Here is a 13,147-nt window from a genome sequence, read left to right as displayed (position 1 = left end):
AAATGATCCACTAAAGATGAGAATATGAGAATTCAAAGATGATGGATGACATTATGAACCAAGCCGGCCAATGTCACACATGGTGGGTGGCCCCTGCCCCCATTTTCTTCCGGCATTCACTCACTTTTTACTGATTATGGAGGTGATTAGGTTGGGAATCAACACCACCCTCCTTGAAATGTAAAATATGAGTCGTAAGGATTAAGCACTAGTCCCCAATTGGATATCTCAATTTATATTAGTTTAAATGAAGCACTAGGTAAGGAAAGATTACAATTTTGACCATTATATTAATGCATGCATGGAGCTATATATAGTATGTGATCTATCTAATCTCAATGCTTCCGGATGCTTTTCCACAATGGTAAACAATAATCAACAAAGTTACCCATAGTTAAGCATTAATTAATTAATTAATTAATAATCCAAAGGAGTAGTTGATTATTGTTTACAGTTGTTGAATATAATTAATTATAATAATAATAATAATAATAATAAGAATAATTTAATAATAATAATAATAATAATTATTATTATTATTATTATTATTATAACAATAATAACAACAATAATAGTAATAATAATAATAATTAGAATTTAATAATAATAATTATTATTATAACAATAATAATCATAATAATAACAGGACTATGTGGTCTAATAATGGTATCCGAATTGGATTTCCATTTCGAAGGTTATGAGTTCAAGCCTCAGTGGAGGCGTTATTGGCTCTTTGTGTTTCAGTAGGTTGAGAAAGTATATGAACAGATACTACAATCTAATAGAGCTAGTAACATTTAAAGAACCTTTGGGCGTCAAAGAAGAAGCGAAAATCTTTGAAAACAAAACCTATAAAACTAATATCGTAATTTTATTATATAACAAAAAAAGTTATCCGTACATCGCACGAATAATTGAGCAATTATTTGTTCGAATTCAAGCAAGGATAACATAAAAAAAAAACATAATCGATACAACTCATTTCATCAATTGCACTATATAATATTCGTTGTTATAATTTTAAAATTATATCAAATCTTTTCCGTGCAACGCACAGGTAAAAATATACATATTATGAAATAATAATAATAGTGTGCACAAATTTTGAACCTTAGACCTCAAAATATAATAAATACATGTTCCTACCATTTCTTTATAAAGCCTTTTAAGTTTAATTAAAAACTTTTAATTTTTATTTCTAAACTAACTAGGTAAAAATAAAATATTGAGCTTCTAAAATTTGGGGCCCTGTGCGGTAGCCCAGCTTGCACAGCCCAAAATTCGGGCTTGTCCGGGATTATATTTAGAGCGCATAATTAAGTCACCAAAGGGTAATCTAGAAGAGTTGGAAGATGAGTATGTTAAATGATCCATGGTTGATAATTGCATTACTAGAAATGTTGGAAATGCTTTAAAAAAGAAATGTTGGAAAAAAAACAAAAGACCAAGTGCAGGCCCGGATTTTGGGCTGTGCAAGCTGGGCTACCGCACAGGCCCCAAATTTTAGAAGCTCAATATTTTAGTTTTACCTAGTTAGTTTCTAAATAAAAATAAAAAGTTTTTAATTAAATTTAAAAGGCTTTATAAAGAAGTGGTAGGAACATGTATTTATTGTATTTTAACTTTGAGGTCTAAGGTTCAAAATTTGTGCACACTATTATTGTTATTCCATAATATGTCTATTTTTACTTGTGCGTTGCACGGAAAAGATTTGTTATAATCTTAAAATTATAACAACGAATATTAGATAGTGCAATTGATGAAATGAGTTGTATCGATTATGTTTTTTTTTTTATGTTATCCTTGCTTGAATTCGAGCAAATAATTGCCCAATTATCCGTGCGATGTGCGTCCAGTGTGCATGCGATTTGCGGATAAATTTTGTTTTTTGTTATATATTTAGATAATAAAATTACAGTATTAGTTTTATAGATTTTAATTTTGGTCGGGCCTTATTTATTTATTCAAACAGGGCCACAAAAATCTAAAAACCGGCCCTGACCAAGTGTAAACACCCAAATATGGCAAGTTGGAAATGGACTGGAAAATGAAATGATCCACTAAAGATGAGAATATGAGAATTCAAAGATGATGGATGACATTATGAACCAAGCCGGCCAATGTCACACATGGTGGGTGGCCCCTGCCCCCATTTTCTTCCGGCATTCACTCACTTTTTACTGATTATGGAGGTGATTAGGTTGGGAATCAACACCACCCTCCTTGAAATGTAAAATATGAGTCGTAAGGATTAAGCACTAGTCCCCAATTGGATATCTCAATTTATATTAGTTTAAATGAAGCATTAGGTAAGGAAAGATTACAATTTTGACCATTATATTAATGCATGCATGGAGCTATATATAGTATGTGATCTATCTAATCTCAATGCTTCCGGATGCTTTTCCACAATGGTAAACAATAATCAACAAAGTTACCCATAGTTAAGCATTAATTAATTAATTAATTAATAATCCAAAGGAGTAGTTGATTATTGTTTACAGTTGTTGAATATAATTAATTATAATAATAATAATAATACTAATAAGAATAATTTAATAATAATAATGATAATAATAATAATAATTATTATTGATGGTTTTAGGGTTTTCGGGCCCAAGGAGGTCCAACACAACCTTTGGTCGGAGGATACACCTCTCAATAATATATCTGTCTAACTCAAAGATAATGTTAGTGCTCGGAAATTCTTTGTTATTCTCCCCTCTTCCGGGTGTCCGAAAAATGTTCCCCTTTTACAAGAATGGAGGAGCCTTTATATAGTGGCTCCTCCTCTGCCGACTTGAAGGCCCTTAATGGCCGACTTCAAGGCTAATCAAGATATGGAGCCGTTGGACGCTATTACTCGGTCGACCAACGGCTCTCCTAGGCTTGTAACAGCCCGACTGGGTCCTGTCTTCAATGCTTCAACGGCTCTCTTTTAAAGGAACCCTTTTAATGCCCTCAACGGCTCCTCGAGCCGGGTTCTTTCCTGGGCTTGGGCCTCGGCCGACTCCTGGACTCGGCCTGACTGCTCTTTGGGCTCCTCTCGATGCTAGCCCACTTCTATTTTCTTTGGGCCCCTATCTCTTGAGCCGGGGTCCTTACCCCATCAACTAGTCCCTCACTTTTCCATACCCGGTCCTCCACCCTGGGTTTGGAAAAGTAGCAACCGCTCGCCTCCTTTAATTACCGTATCCGTGCCCTAAATAGCCCCTTGTAACGTCCGGATCATCAGCCATCCTCTCCGGATCTCGCGGAGTCGTTGGGATTCTTTCATTTAGGCTTGGCACCTATAAATGGCCTCCTTCCTTCTCTCTTATCTTCACAAGTTCATCATGGGTCGCTCTCCCTTGAAAGGGAAGCGAATTGACTTCGGGTCTCCTCGGCGTCCGCTGCCTTCTAAGCGGACTCGACCTGAGAGGGAAAGCAAGAAAAAAGCTTCTCGTCCGGCTCCTCGGAGATCTCCTGCTGGTGCCACCTCCTCAGCTTCTCAGCCGCCGACCCCACCTCAGCGAGAAGTCGTGCCGCCTTTGCTTCGTCCGCCGACTCCAGCAACCGCCAGGGTGACTTCTCAAGATGGATCCTTCGTGGAGGTGGCCGTCCCTGAACAATTGACTTTCAAAATGACTTTCTCTATCCCGCTGGACGACCTGGACGGGCCGGTCACGGGCCTTATGGATGACGAGGATTACGCCCGCTACCAGGAGGCGTATCCGGATGATGAGGAACCCATTGCGCCGCCGCTCATGCCAGCTTTCTGGGACTCGTTCTGCCCCTCTCCCCCTGGACCATCGGGGGGATTCTTTGGGGGCGACTCTTCCTCGCCTGGCGAGTGACCTCATGTACCGGGGTCGGTCATAGCTCGGAGGAATCTTTTTTTTAGGAGCATTTTCGTATTCCCTATTTGTAATAAGCTCCTTGCTGCTTGTACCCTCCTTTTCCATAATAATAATAAAAGCGCTATTTTCGTCTTGCCCTATTTTTTGTCGTATTTTGTTGCGTACCTATCCGGACGACTGGTCAAGGAGTCGGTCACATCGTCAGGTTCTTTTCAGTCTGACACCTGCAAGATTCCCCATAGCTCGGGTAAATCCAATCTTTTCTATGTTGGCGTGCGAATCTTGCTCTTCCCGGGCAGATCTGATGGAACTAGTCTCTGACAAAGATTCTCATCATCCGTCCAATCCGGCTCAATTATGCCAGTCTCCTCCGTAATTATCGCCTAGATATCCGCCTTTCCTGGGCTATATAAAGGCCCTTCACAGTTGATGCAAATCGCAACACTCTTCATTTTGCGAAAGCACGGCGCAATGAGTCACAGGGATGGTGATCGCCGCTGGTCCATTCGCAAAGAGGAGCATGCTCGACTGGAGCAGTTGAGGCAGAAAAGGCTGGCTAGCGGAGGTCATCTGGTGGGCGACTCGGCTTCAGACCCCATCGTGGTGCCTCCGGACATGCTGGACTTGATGTGTGGGGAGTCTATCGATGTGGAGATGGAGCCTGTGGTGGAGGATCCCGGGCCAGAGGTCGGGAATCCTGCTCCCGAGGAGGAAGAGGTGTGGGAGGTTCCTCCGCTTTTTGGCGTTGCCATGTCGCCGAGCGCTCTGGAGAGGCCTTTACAAATGATTGACGATGGGAAGCCGGCCGTGTATCTGGACGAGATGCCAGAGCCTGAGCCGAGTCCTCTACCATTCTGCCCCCAATACTTTCTAGAGGGTCCTCCGGCTGCCCGCTCGTCGACAGAGAAGGAAGCCAAGCCATGACTCTGTTTTTTCTCTTGTAGTTTGCACCGGCCGAGTTCTGGGCCTTGTAATCTTCGTATTGATTTGAATAAACAGTGTGCTTTTCTATCCGCCCTCACAATTTCTTACTATTTTGTCGCCCGACCTCGGATCTATGAGACTGACCCCTAGTCTTGCTATGGCGAGATCCTCCTGCCGAGGGAGTCGCCGAGTCTGATCGCCGACCCCGCGACAGGAATTTCTTCGTGAGCTCGGCCGATTTCATTTGATGAGCCGGGTTCTACCGGGTTGCTTCTAGAAGCTTCCAGCTCGTATCTTGTGGGCTCAGAGGCCATGGCCCACTACGGGCTTCCGGCTTAGCAGGCCGGGTCACGTGACGTTCGACCCTAGCCTAGGGCAGACGCGCCGTCTGTGGGCTAACCCTAGACCTGAACCGTCGCCCCGCCTTTTGAGGCATTAAATACGGCGTCCCTTCACGTCTCATCACCTCCAGCCCCTCCAACGAGAAGGTGGCACGTGGCCGCCCTTTGAAATTCCTACCCTTCAAATAGCCAATTCGTCTCTTTTTCCACTCTCTTCTCCAGTCTTCCCTTTCAGTTTCAACTTCGAGCTTCTCCGGCCACTCTGTTCCTCCTCCAATTTCCTTCCTGACCTAGGTAATGTCTTCTTCCTCACATTCTTCTTCTTCTCGTCGTTACTCGGTTGACAACACCGAGGCGACCTCTCCCTCTTCTTCTTCTCCTTCTTCGTCTTCCTCTTCTCCTCCTCGTCGTATGGAACTTCCGGCGGACGTTCCATTGATGTCTTCCCTCCGTCGTATGGAACTTCCCTCGGACGTTCCATCGACATCTTCTCTTCCTCCGACCCCCTCTTCTTCGGGGGCGGTTACTCCGCTGAGCCCCGCTCCTCTGACGACGGTGGCGGCTCTGCCAGGCGGCGTTATACGGCCGCGGGGCAAGTTCGATCCAATCGTCCGCCCCTCCGGGCCGCCGTCCGTCGCTACTGCGGCGGATCTGGAGATGGCCCAGTATCTTCTTGGGCCCTCGGCCGTAGTCCTTGCCCCGGAGGGCCGGCAAATTTACGACCCACCCGAGGGTTGTGTCGGTATTCACCTACACTCGGTTGCCTTTGCTTCCGAGTTCCTCCATGTCCTTTTCTCTCTCTTTTTTACCGCCATTATAACTTGGTTCCGGGCCAATTAGTGCCCAATTCTCACCGACTCCTTACTTGTTTCATCAATCTCTGCCACTGGTGGTTGTGCGAGCCGGACCTCGACTTGTTCCGGTATCTTTTTACCGTAAACAAGGTTGGCTCGCACTCGCCGGGCTTTGTTCAAGTCGCCGCTCGCCCGGGGCGACAGCTTTTCGAGGGGCTGTCCGATTCCATCAAGGATTGGAAGCTCCTTTATTTCTTCGTCCGCCCTGCCCTTTCTTCTTTTACTTTTCCGACCCTGTGGCCGGCCGCTCTGTTCAAGCCTTGTCCTCGACGTGTCGTTCCTTCCGACGATGCGGTCTTGGGCGGCGAGTTCTTGAAGGGCTTCGGGCCGTACTCCGTCAAGTACTGGTCCCGAGTCCGGGCCATGGCTAAGCGTGGCTTGCTGCCGGAGGGTGCGGCCACCGTAGGTAGTCTTCGTTACCCCTCATTCTTTTCCTATCTCGCCATATTCCGACTCGGAACACCTCATGCTTTCTCTTTCCTTTTTACAGGTCCATACGACTCCGACTCCTCCAGCTCCGACGAGGCGGCTGAACCGACTCCCGAGATGGCAGACAGAGCCGAAAAGATGAGGCGTCGGCTGATCCAACGCTCTTCCGGTACTGCTGCTGCCTCTTCCTCTCTACCGTCTCCGGCTCCCAGGCCAACTCCTCCTCCTCCTCAAAACGTGGTAGATCTGACTCCGTCGCCAGTGGTGTCGCCCACTCGACAGCCACCTCCTCCTCAGACAGAGAGCTCCGGCTCTAAGCGCCCGGCCGTTCAAACTGACGAGTCGGCTCCCAAAAGGATCCGGCTGTGCCATGAGGTAGAGGAGGATGCCCAGATCTGGATGGGCACCTCCTCTGTCCGTAAGTGGTGTGCTAACGTCCTTCTACCTAAGGACGTGGAGGCGACTCATGCTCTGGGGGACGGGTACATCCTCGAGGCCTCACTGCGCTAATCGTACCGCGTAAGTGTTTCCCACTTGACCTTCCCTTCGTCCTTTCCTTTCATTACCTGACTCGTGTCTGTTTCGCAGAACCTCACCTTCCAGATGGAGATGAGTAAGCGGCTGTAGAACTATTTGACCGACATGCGGTCTATGTCCAACAAGCTGTGTCAGACGGAGGAGGCCTTTTTGGAAGAGCAGGCGAAGCACCTCAAGGTGGTGGAGGTGCACAACTCTGAGATGCTGAGGGTTACTCGTCAGTGGGAGGAGGAGCGAGACAAGGTGGCGACGATTGCTGCGACCTCTGTTGAGGAGTACAAGAAGTCGGCCGCCTTCGAGGCGGAGGTGAAGGCGGCGATAGAGGCTCGCCAAAAAGAGATTGCTAAGGAGTGGCTGTCGACGCCGGATGGTGACGAGTTCCTCCTGGACTTGGGCGAGCGCGACTATCGCCTCGGCTTTCGCGAGGCGCAGACAGAGATCCATTATGCCTTGCTGGTCCGCGACTCCTCTTTCACTCCCGAGAGCTGGGGCCTCAAGCCCGTGATAGATGCTCTTCCGGCGACTGAAGGACAGTCGGCGACTGGGGATCCGGCAGCTCTTCCGGCAGCCTCTGATCCGGCAACTCTTCCTTCAGCGACACCTCCTGAGCTCGCCGAGTCCTCTCTTCAGGCCGAGGACCCTTCTTCTGTTCCCCTGACTGGACCAACGGCAGGGGCCCAAGTCGAAGGGATTGATGTCGACACCCCCTCCCCCGTAGTCTAGGGCTGTTCTGTTTGGGGATAGCCCCCTTTTGTTAAGGCTGGCCTCCTTTTCGGGCCTTTTTTTTAATGAAATTCCCCTTTTCTCTTCCTTTTCGTATTATCTCGAGCTCGACGCTTTGTCCTTTAACCTAGTCTCTCTTATCCGCTCACCGAGTCCTTCTGTCGAGGCGACTCTTTAAGGCTTTTCCGCAGGCACGACTAAGGGTCCAGGCCCTTGTCTCCTAACTCTTTCTCGCCGAGTCCCTCGACCGAGGCGACCCATTAGGCTTCTTCTATCTCAGAAACAGTTTAGGGTCAGTGCCCCGTTGTTTCTATATATACTCGCCGAGTCCCTCAGTCAAGGCGACTCCTTTTGGCTTTTTCACGGAAATGACTAAGGGTCTGGGCCCTTGTTTCCTAACTCTTTCTCGCCGAGCCCCTCGGTCGAGGTGACCCATTAGGCTTTTTCTTTTCTTAGAAACGGTTTAGGGTCAGTGCCCCGTTGTTTCTATATATATACTCGCCGAGTCCCTCAGTCGAGGCGACTCCTTTTGGCTTTTCACGGAAACGACTAAGGGTTGGGGCCCTTGTTTCTTAACTCTTTCTCGCCGAGTCCCTCGGTCGAGGTGACCCATTAGGCTTTTTCTATCTCAGAAACGGTTTAGGGTCAGTGCCCCGTTGTTTCTATATATACTCGCCGAGTCCCTCAGTCGAGGCGACTCCTTTTGGCTTTTTCATGGAAATGACTAAGGGTCTGGGCCCTTGTTTCCTAACTCTTTCTCGCCGAGTCCCTCGGTCGAGGTGACCCATTAGGCTTTTTTCTTTTCTCAAAAACGGTTTAGGGTCAGTGCCCCGTTGTTTCTATATATACTCGCCGAGTCCCTCAGTCGAGGCGACTCCTTTTGGCTTTTTCACGGAAATGACTAAGGGTCTGGGCCCTTGTTTCCTAACTCTTTCTCGCCGAGTCCCTCGGTCGAGGTGACCCATTAGGCTTTTTCTTTTCTCAGAAACGGTTTAGGGTCAGTGCCCCGTTGTTTCAATATATACTCGCCGAGTCCCTCAGTCGAGGCGACTCCTTTTGGCTTTTCACGGAAACGACTAAGGGTTGGGGCCCTTGTTTCCTAACTCTTTCTCGCCGAGTCCCTCAGTCGAGGTGACCCATTAGGCTTTTTCTATCTCAGAAACGGTTTAGGGTCAGTGCCCCGTTGTTTCTATATATACTCGCCGAGTCCCTCAGTCGAGGCGACTCCTTTTGGCTTTTTCATGGAAATGACTAAGGGTCTGGGCCCTTGTTTCCTAACTCTTTCTCGCCGAGTCCCTCGGTCGAGGTGACCCATTAGGCTTTTTCTTTTCTCAAAAACGGTTTAGGGTCAGTGCCCCGTTGTTTCTATATATACTCGCCGAGTCCCTCAGTCGAGGCGACTCCTTTTGGCTTTTTCACGGAAATGACTAAGGGTCTGGGCCCTTGTTTCCTAACTCTTTCTCGCCGAGTCCCTCGGTCGAGGTGACCCATTAGGCTTTTTCTTTTCTCAGAAACGGTTTAGGGTCAGTGCCCCGTTGTTTCTATATATACTCGCCGAGTCCCTCAGTCGAGGCGACTCCTTTTGGCTTTTTCAAGGAAATGACTAAGGGTCTGGGCCCTTGTTTCCTAACTCTTTCTCGCCGAGTCCCTCGGTCGAGGTGACCCATTAGGCTTTTTCTATCTCAGAAACGGTTTAGGGTTAGTGCCCCGTTGTTTCTATATATACTCGCCGAGTCCCTCAGTCGAGGCGACTCCTTTTGGCTTTTTCACGGAAATGACTAAGGGTCTGGGCCCTTGTTTCCTAACTCTTTCTCGCCGAGTCCCTCGGTCGAGGTGACCCATTAGGCTTTTTCTTTTCTCAGAAACGGTTTAGGGTCAGTGCCCCGTTGTTTCTATATATACTCGCCGAGTCCCTCAGTCGAGGCGACTCCTTTTGGCTTTTTCACGGAAATGACTAAGGGTCTGGGCCCTTGTTTCCTAACTCTTTCTCGCCGAGTCCCTCGGTCGAGGTGACCCATTAGGCTTTTTCTTTTCTCAAAAACGGTTTAGGGTCAGTGCCCCGTTGTTTCTATATATACTCGCCGAGTCCCTCAGTCGAGGCGACTCCTTTTGGCTTTTTCACGGAAATGACTAAGGGTCTGGGCCCTTGTTTCCTAACTCTTTCTCGCCGAGTCCCTCGGTCGAGGTGACCCATTAGGCTTTTTCTTTTCTCAGAAACGGTTTAGGGTCAGTGCCCCGTTGTTTCTATATATACTCGCCGAGTCCCTCAGTCGAGGCGACTCCTGTAGGCTTTTTCTCGGAAACGTCTAAGGGTCAGTGCCCTTGTTTCCTATCTTTTCTTGCCGAGTCCCTGGGACGATTAACTGTAACCCATGTGCTTTATTTAGATTTTTGGAATCCTTGAGCACGTACACGGCCTATCCTTTTCTACTGATAGAACCTTTTCAATGGGTGACATTCCATATGCGATCTATGAGCTTGCCTTCCATAGTCTCTAACTTATAGGTTCCGGCCTGGACCACCGCTGCAATACGGTACGGCCCCTCCCACTTAACCGCAAACTTGCCCCCTTCGGTGGGCTGACTGGCCTGTCGATCGCGTAACACGAGGTCGCCAACCTGGAAGGTTCGCGGGCGAGTCCTCCGGTCACGATATCTTTTCACCGCCTGTTGGTACTCAACCATCCGTGCACTCACGGCTTCTCTCCTTTCTTCTAGGAAATTTTTCTCGATCCGCAGATTCTCTTCGTTCGCTGCATCTGAGTAGGTGCGAACCCGGTGGGTGGGCTCGACTACTTCGACTGGAACCTTGGCCTCGAAGCCGTACGCGAGCGAGAACGGGCTCTCCCCCGTCGCTCGCCGCTGGGTAGTGCGATAAGCCCATAGGACTCGGTCAAGCTCGTCCGCCCAGCTTCCTCGGATGTCTTCAAGCTTCTTCCGGATCCCATCGACCAACGTTCGATTCACATTCTCGACCTGCCCATTGGCTTGTGGGTACGCCACCGATACCTTGGTATGCTTGATATCGTGTCGGCGGCAGAAGTCGGCGAAGGCCTGGCAGTCAAACTGTCGCTGACGATGTGCTCGGGCAGGCCGAAGCGACATATCACCCTTTTCCACAGAAAACGTCGACATTGGTACTCAGTGATGGTAGCCAATGGTTCCGCCTCGACCCATTTGGTGAAATAGTCGATAGCCACGACGCAAAACTTCAGACCTCCCGGGGCGACGGGCAATGGCCCCAACAAGTCTATTCCCCACTTGGCGAAGGGGATAGCAGTGGTGACCGGTGTATAAAAGGTGGCCGGTCGGGTGTTCTTCCTGGCGAATGCTTGACAGACGCCGCACCTGGACACCCGTTCGACGTAGTCTCGCATCATGGTCGGCCAATAATACCCCTGGACGACTAGCTTCCGGGCGAGCGTGTGGGCGCCCTGGTGCGCGGCACAAATGCCTCTATGAGCCTCGTCCATTATTTTCTCGGCCTCAGGTCTAAGCAGGCACTTTAGTAAGGGTCCTCCGAACGACCGTTTGTATAGCTGTCCGTCGACGATCCGGAAGGAAGGGGCTTTTCGTCGAACTCTCGCGGCGACTCCCGGGTCCTCCGGCAACTCGCCTTTTTCTACGAATCGCCGGATATCCTCTATCCAGAACATTTCGGGATTTTTTCCTCGATCCCATTCCTCGATATCTACTTGCTGGACTTCCGGTGGTGTCTCTCCAACACTCGGCCGATGTAGCTCCTCCTTCTGGCAAATTTTTATCAGGTGGTCCGGTACCCCTTCCAGGGCAATTTTGGACAATAAGTCAGTTTCCATGTTGTCCGCTCGAGGTATGTACTCTATCTCGTAAGCCCCGAACCCTTTTAATATTTCGACCGCACGCTCTTTGTATAGTACCATCCTCGCATTCTTAGTTTCACACGCACCCGAGATCTGTCCGACTACCAGTCTGGAGTCAGTCTTGATTCGCAGCCGCTCGACTCCTAGGGCCTTGGCGAGTCGGATGCCGTTTAATACCGCTTCGTACTCGGCCTGATTTTTTGATGTCGAGAACCGGTATCTCAGAACGTAATATAGCCGGAATCCTTCCGGAGTGATGAGCATGACATCGCCTCCACAGTGCTGTCGACTCGATGCTCCGTCCGTGTGCATTTCCCACCACTCGCCTGGGCAGCTCTCCGAGGCGTGTTCTTTTTCCTCCTCACTTGCGGTGCATTCGACCAGGAAGTCGGCCAAGGCTTGACCCTTAATGGAAGGCCGGGGTTGGTACTCAATCCCGTACTGAGTCAACTCTACGGCCCACTTTACAAGTCGGCCGGAGGACAAGGGGTTTCTTAGCACGCTTCCGAGCGGCTGGTCTGTCAAAACTCGAACGGTATGGGCTTGGAAATAGGGTGCCAGCTTGCGCACGGTGACTACCAATGCATACACAATCTTTTCTAAAACGGTGTACCGCGTCTCAGCGGCCTTCAGCGAGCGACTTACGTAATAAACCGGGTGCTGGACTCGGTCCTCCTCTCGGACCAACACCGAACTCACTGCTTTTGGCTGAGGCGGCGAGATACAAGAATAAAGGCTCGCCCACCTGGGGGGTAGACAGCACTGGGGGCGTTGAGAGGTACTGTTTCAACTCCTCAAACGATTGTTGGCATTCGGCAGTCCAAGCGAATCCCTCCTTCTTCTTCATGGCTTCGAAGAAAGGTACGGTCTTATCCGCCTCTTTGCTCAAGAAGCGGCTAAGGGCGGCCAATCAGCCAGTCAGCCGTTGTAGGTCCCTGACGGTTGTAGGAGGCTGCATGTCGATGATGGCCTGTACTTTTTCCGGATTAGGCTCGATGCCTCGTTTGGTGACCATGTAGCCCAAGAATTTGCCACCTTGGACGGCGAACGCGCACTTTTTGGGGTTTAGCCGAAGGTTGTATTTCATCATTACCTTGAAGCAGTCGGCCAAGTCCTTCGCATGCTTATCCTCCTCCCGGCCCTTGACGAGCATATCGTCGACGTACGCAGCCATCGATTTCCCAAGCAGATGTTGGAACAACCGGGCGACCATTCGGGTGTACGTAGCCCCGGCATTTTTAAGCCCGAAGGGCATGACTCGATAACAGTAAACTCCGTCCGGCGTCAAGAAGGCGGTCTTCTCCTCATCCGCCGGGTGCATAAATATTTGATGGTACCCTCTGAAGGCGTCATGAAACTTAGTAGCGCCGACCCGGCCGTTTCGTCGACTAACTGGTCGATCCGAGGTAGGGGAAACGGGTCTTTCGGACAAGCCTTATTAAGGTCGGTATAGTCCACGCACATTCGCCACGCCGGGGGCTTGGGTACGAGGACCACATTGGCCAACCATTCCGGGTACTTAACCTCGCGGACGTGCCCGGCCGCTAGTAGCGTGCCAACTTCCTTCTTCACAAATTCCCTTCGGTCGTTGGCTAGGTATCGTTTCTTCTGTACGACCGGTCGGTGCTCCGGATCTACGGCGAGTTTGTGCGATATGAT

General features: G+C 49.4%; 1 protein-coding gene across 1 annotated transcript; it reads right to left on the bottom strand.

Annotated features, from left to right (window-relative positions):
* Nucleotides 1-10,609: 10,609 nt before the first annotated feature.
* On the bottom strand, nucleotides 10,610-12,335 carry LOC109171493. The gene is made up of 2 exons (XM_019320526.1): nucleotides 12,188-12,335; nucleotides 10,610-12,063 (listed from the first exon to the last, which is right to left on the bottom strand). Exons 1-2 carry the CDS (start codon nucleotides 12,333-12,335, stop codon nucleotides 10,610-10,612), a joined length of 1,602 nt encoding a protein of 533 aa, XP_019176071.1.
* Nucleotides 12,336-13,147: the final 812 nt, after the last annotated feature.

This window comes from Ipomoea nil, unplaced genomic scaffold (genome assembly GCF_001879475.1).
Source record: "Ipomoea nil cultivar Tokyo-kokei standard unplaced genomic scaffold, Asagao_1.1 scaffold0319, whole genome shotgun sequence".
Classification (NCBI taxonomy): domain Eukaryota; kingdom Viridiplantae; phylum Streptophyta; class Magnoliopsida; order Solanales; family Convolvulaceae; genus Ipomoea; species Ipomoea nil.
The sequence above is the reverse complement of the archived record's forward strand: the minus strand, read 5'-3'. Positions and strand labels throughout refer to the sequence as shown.

Bases quoted from the DNA above. Each gene is read 5' to 3' on its own strand.
- LOC109171493 (XM_019320526.1), bottom strand. From the start codon at position 12,335: ATGAAGAAGAAGGAGGGATTCGCTTGGACTGCCGAATGCCAACAATCG. The intron at 12,064-12,187 runs GTGAGTTCGGTG...ATGCATTGGTAG, and splicing joins CGCCGCCTCAGCCAAAAGCA to TCACCGTGCGCAAGCTGGCA.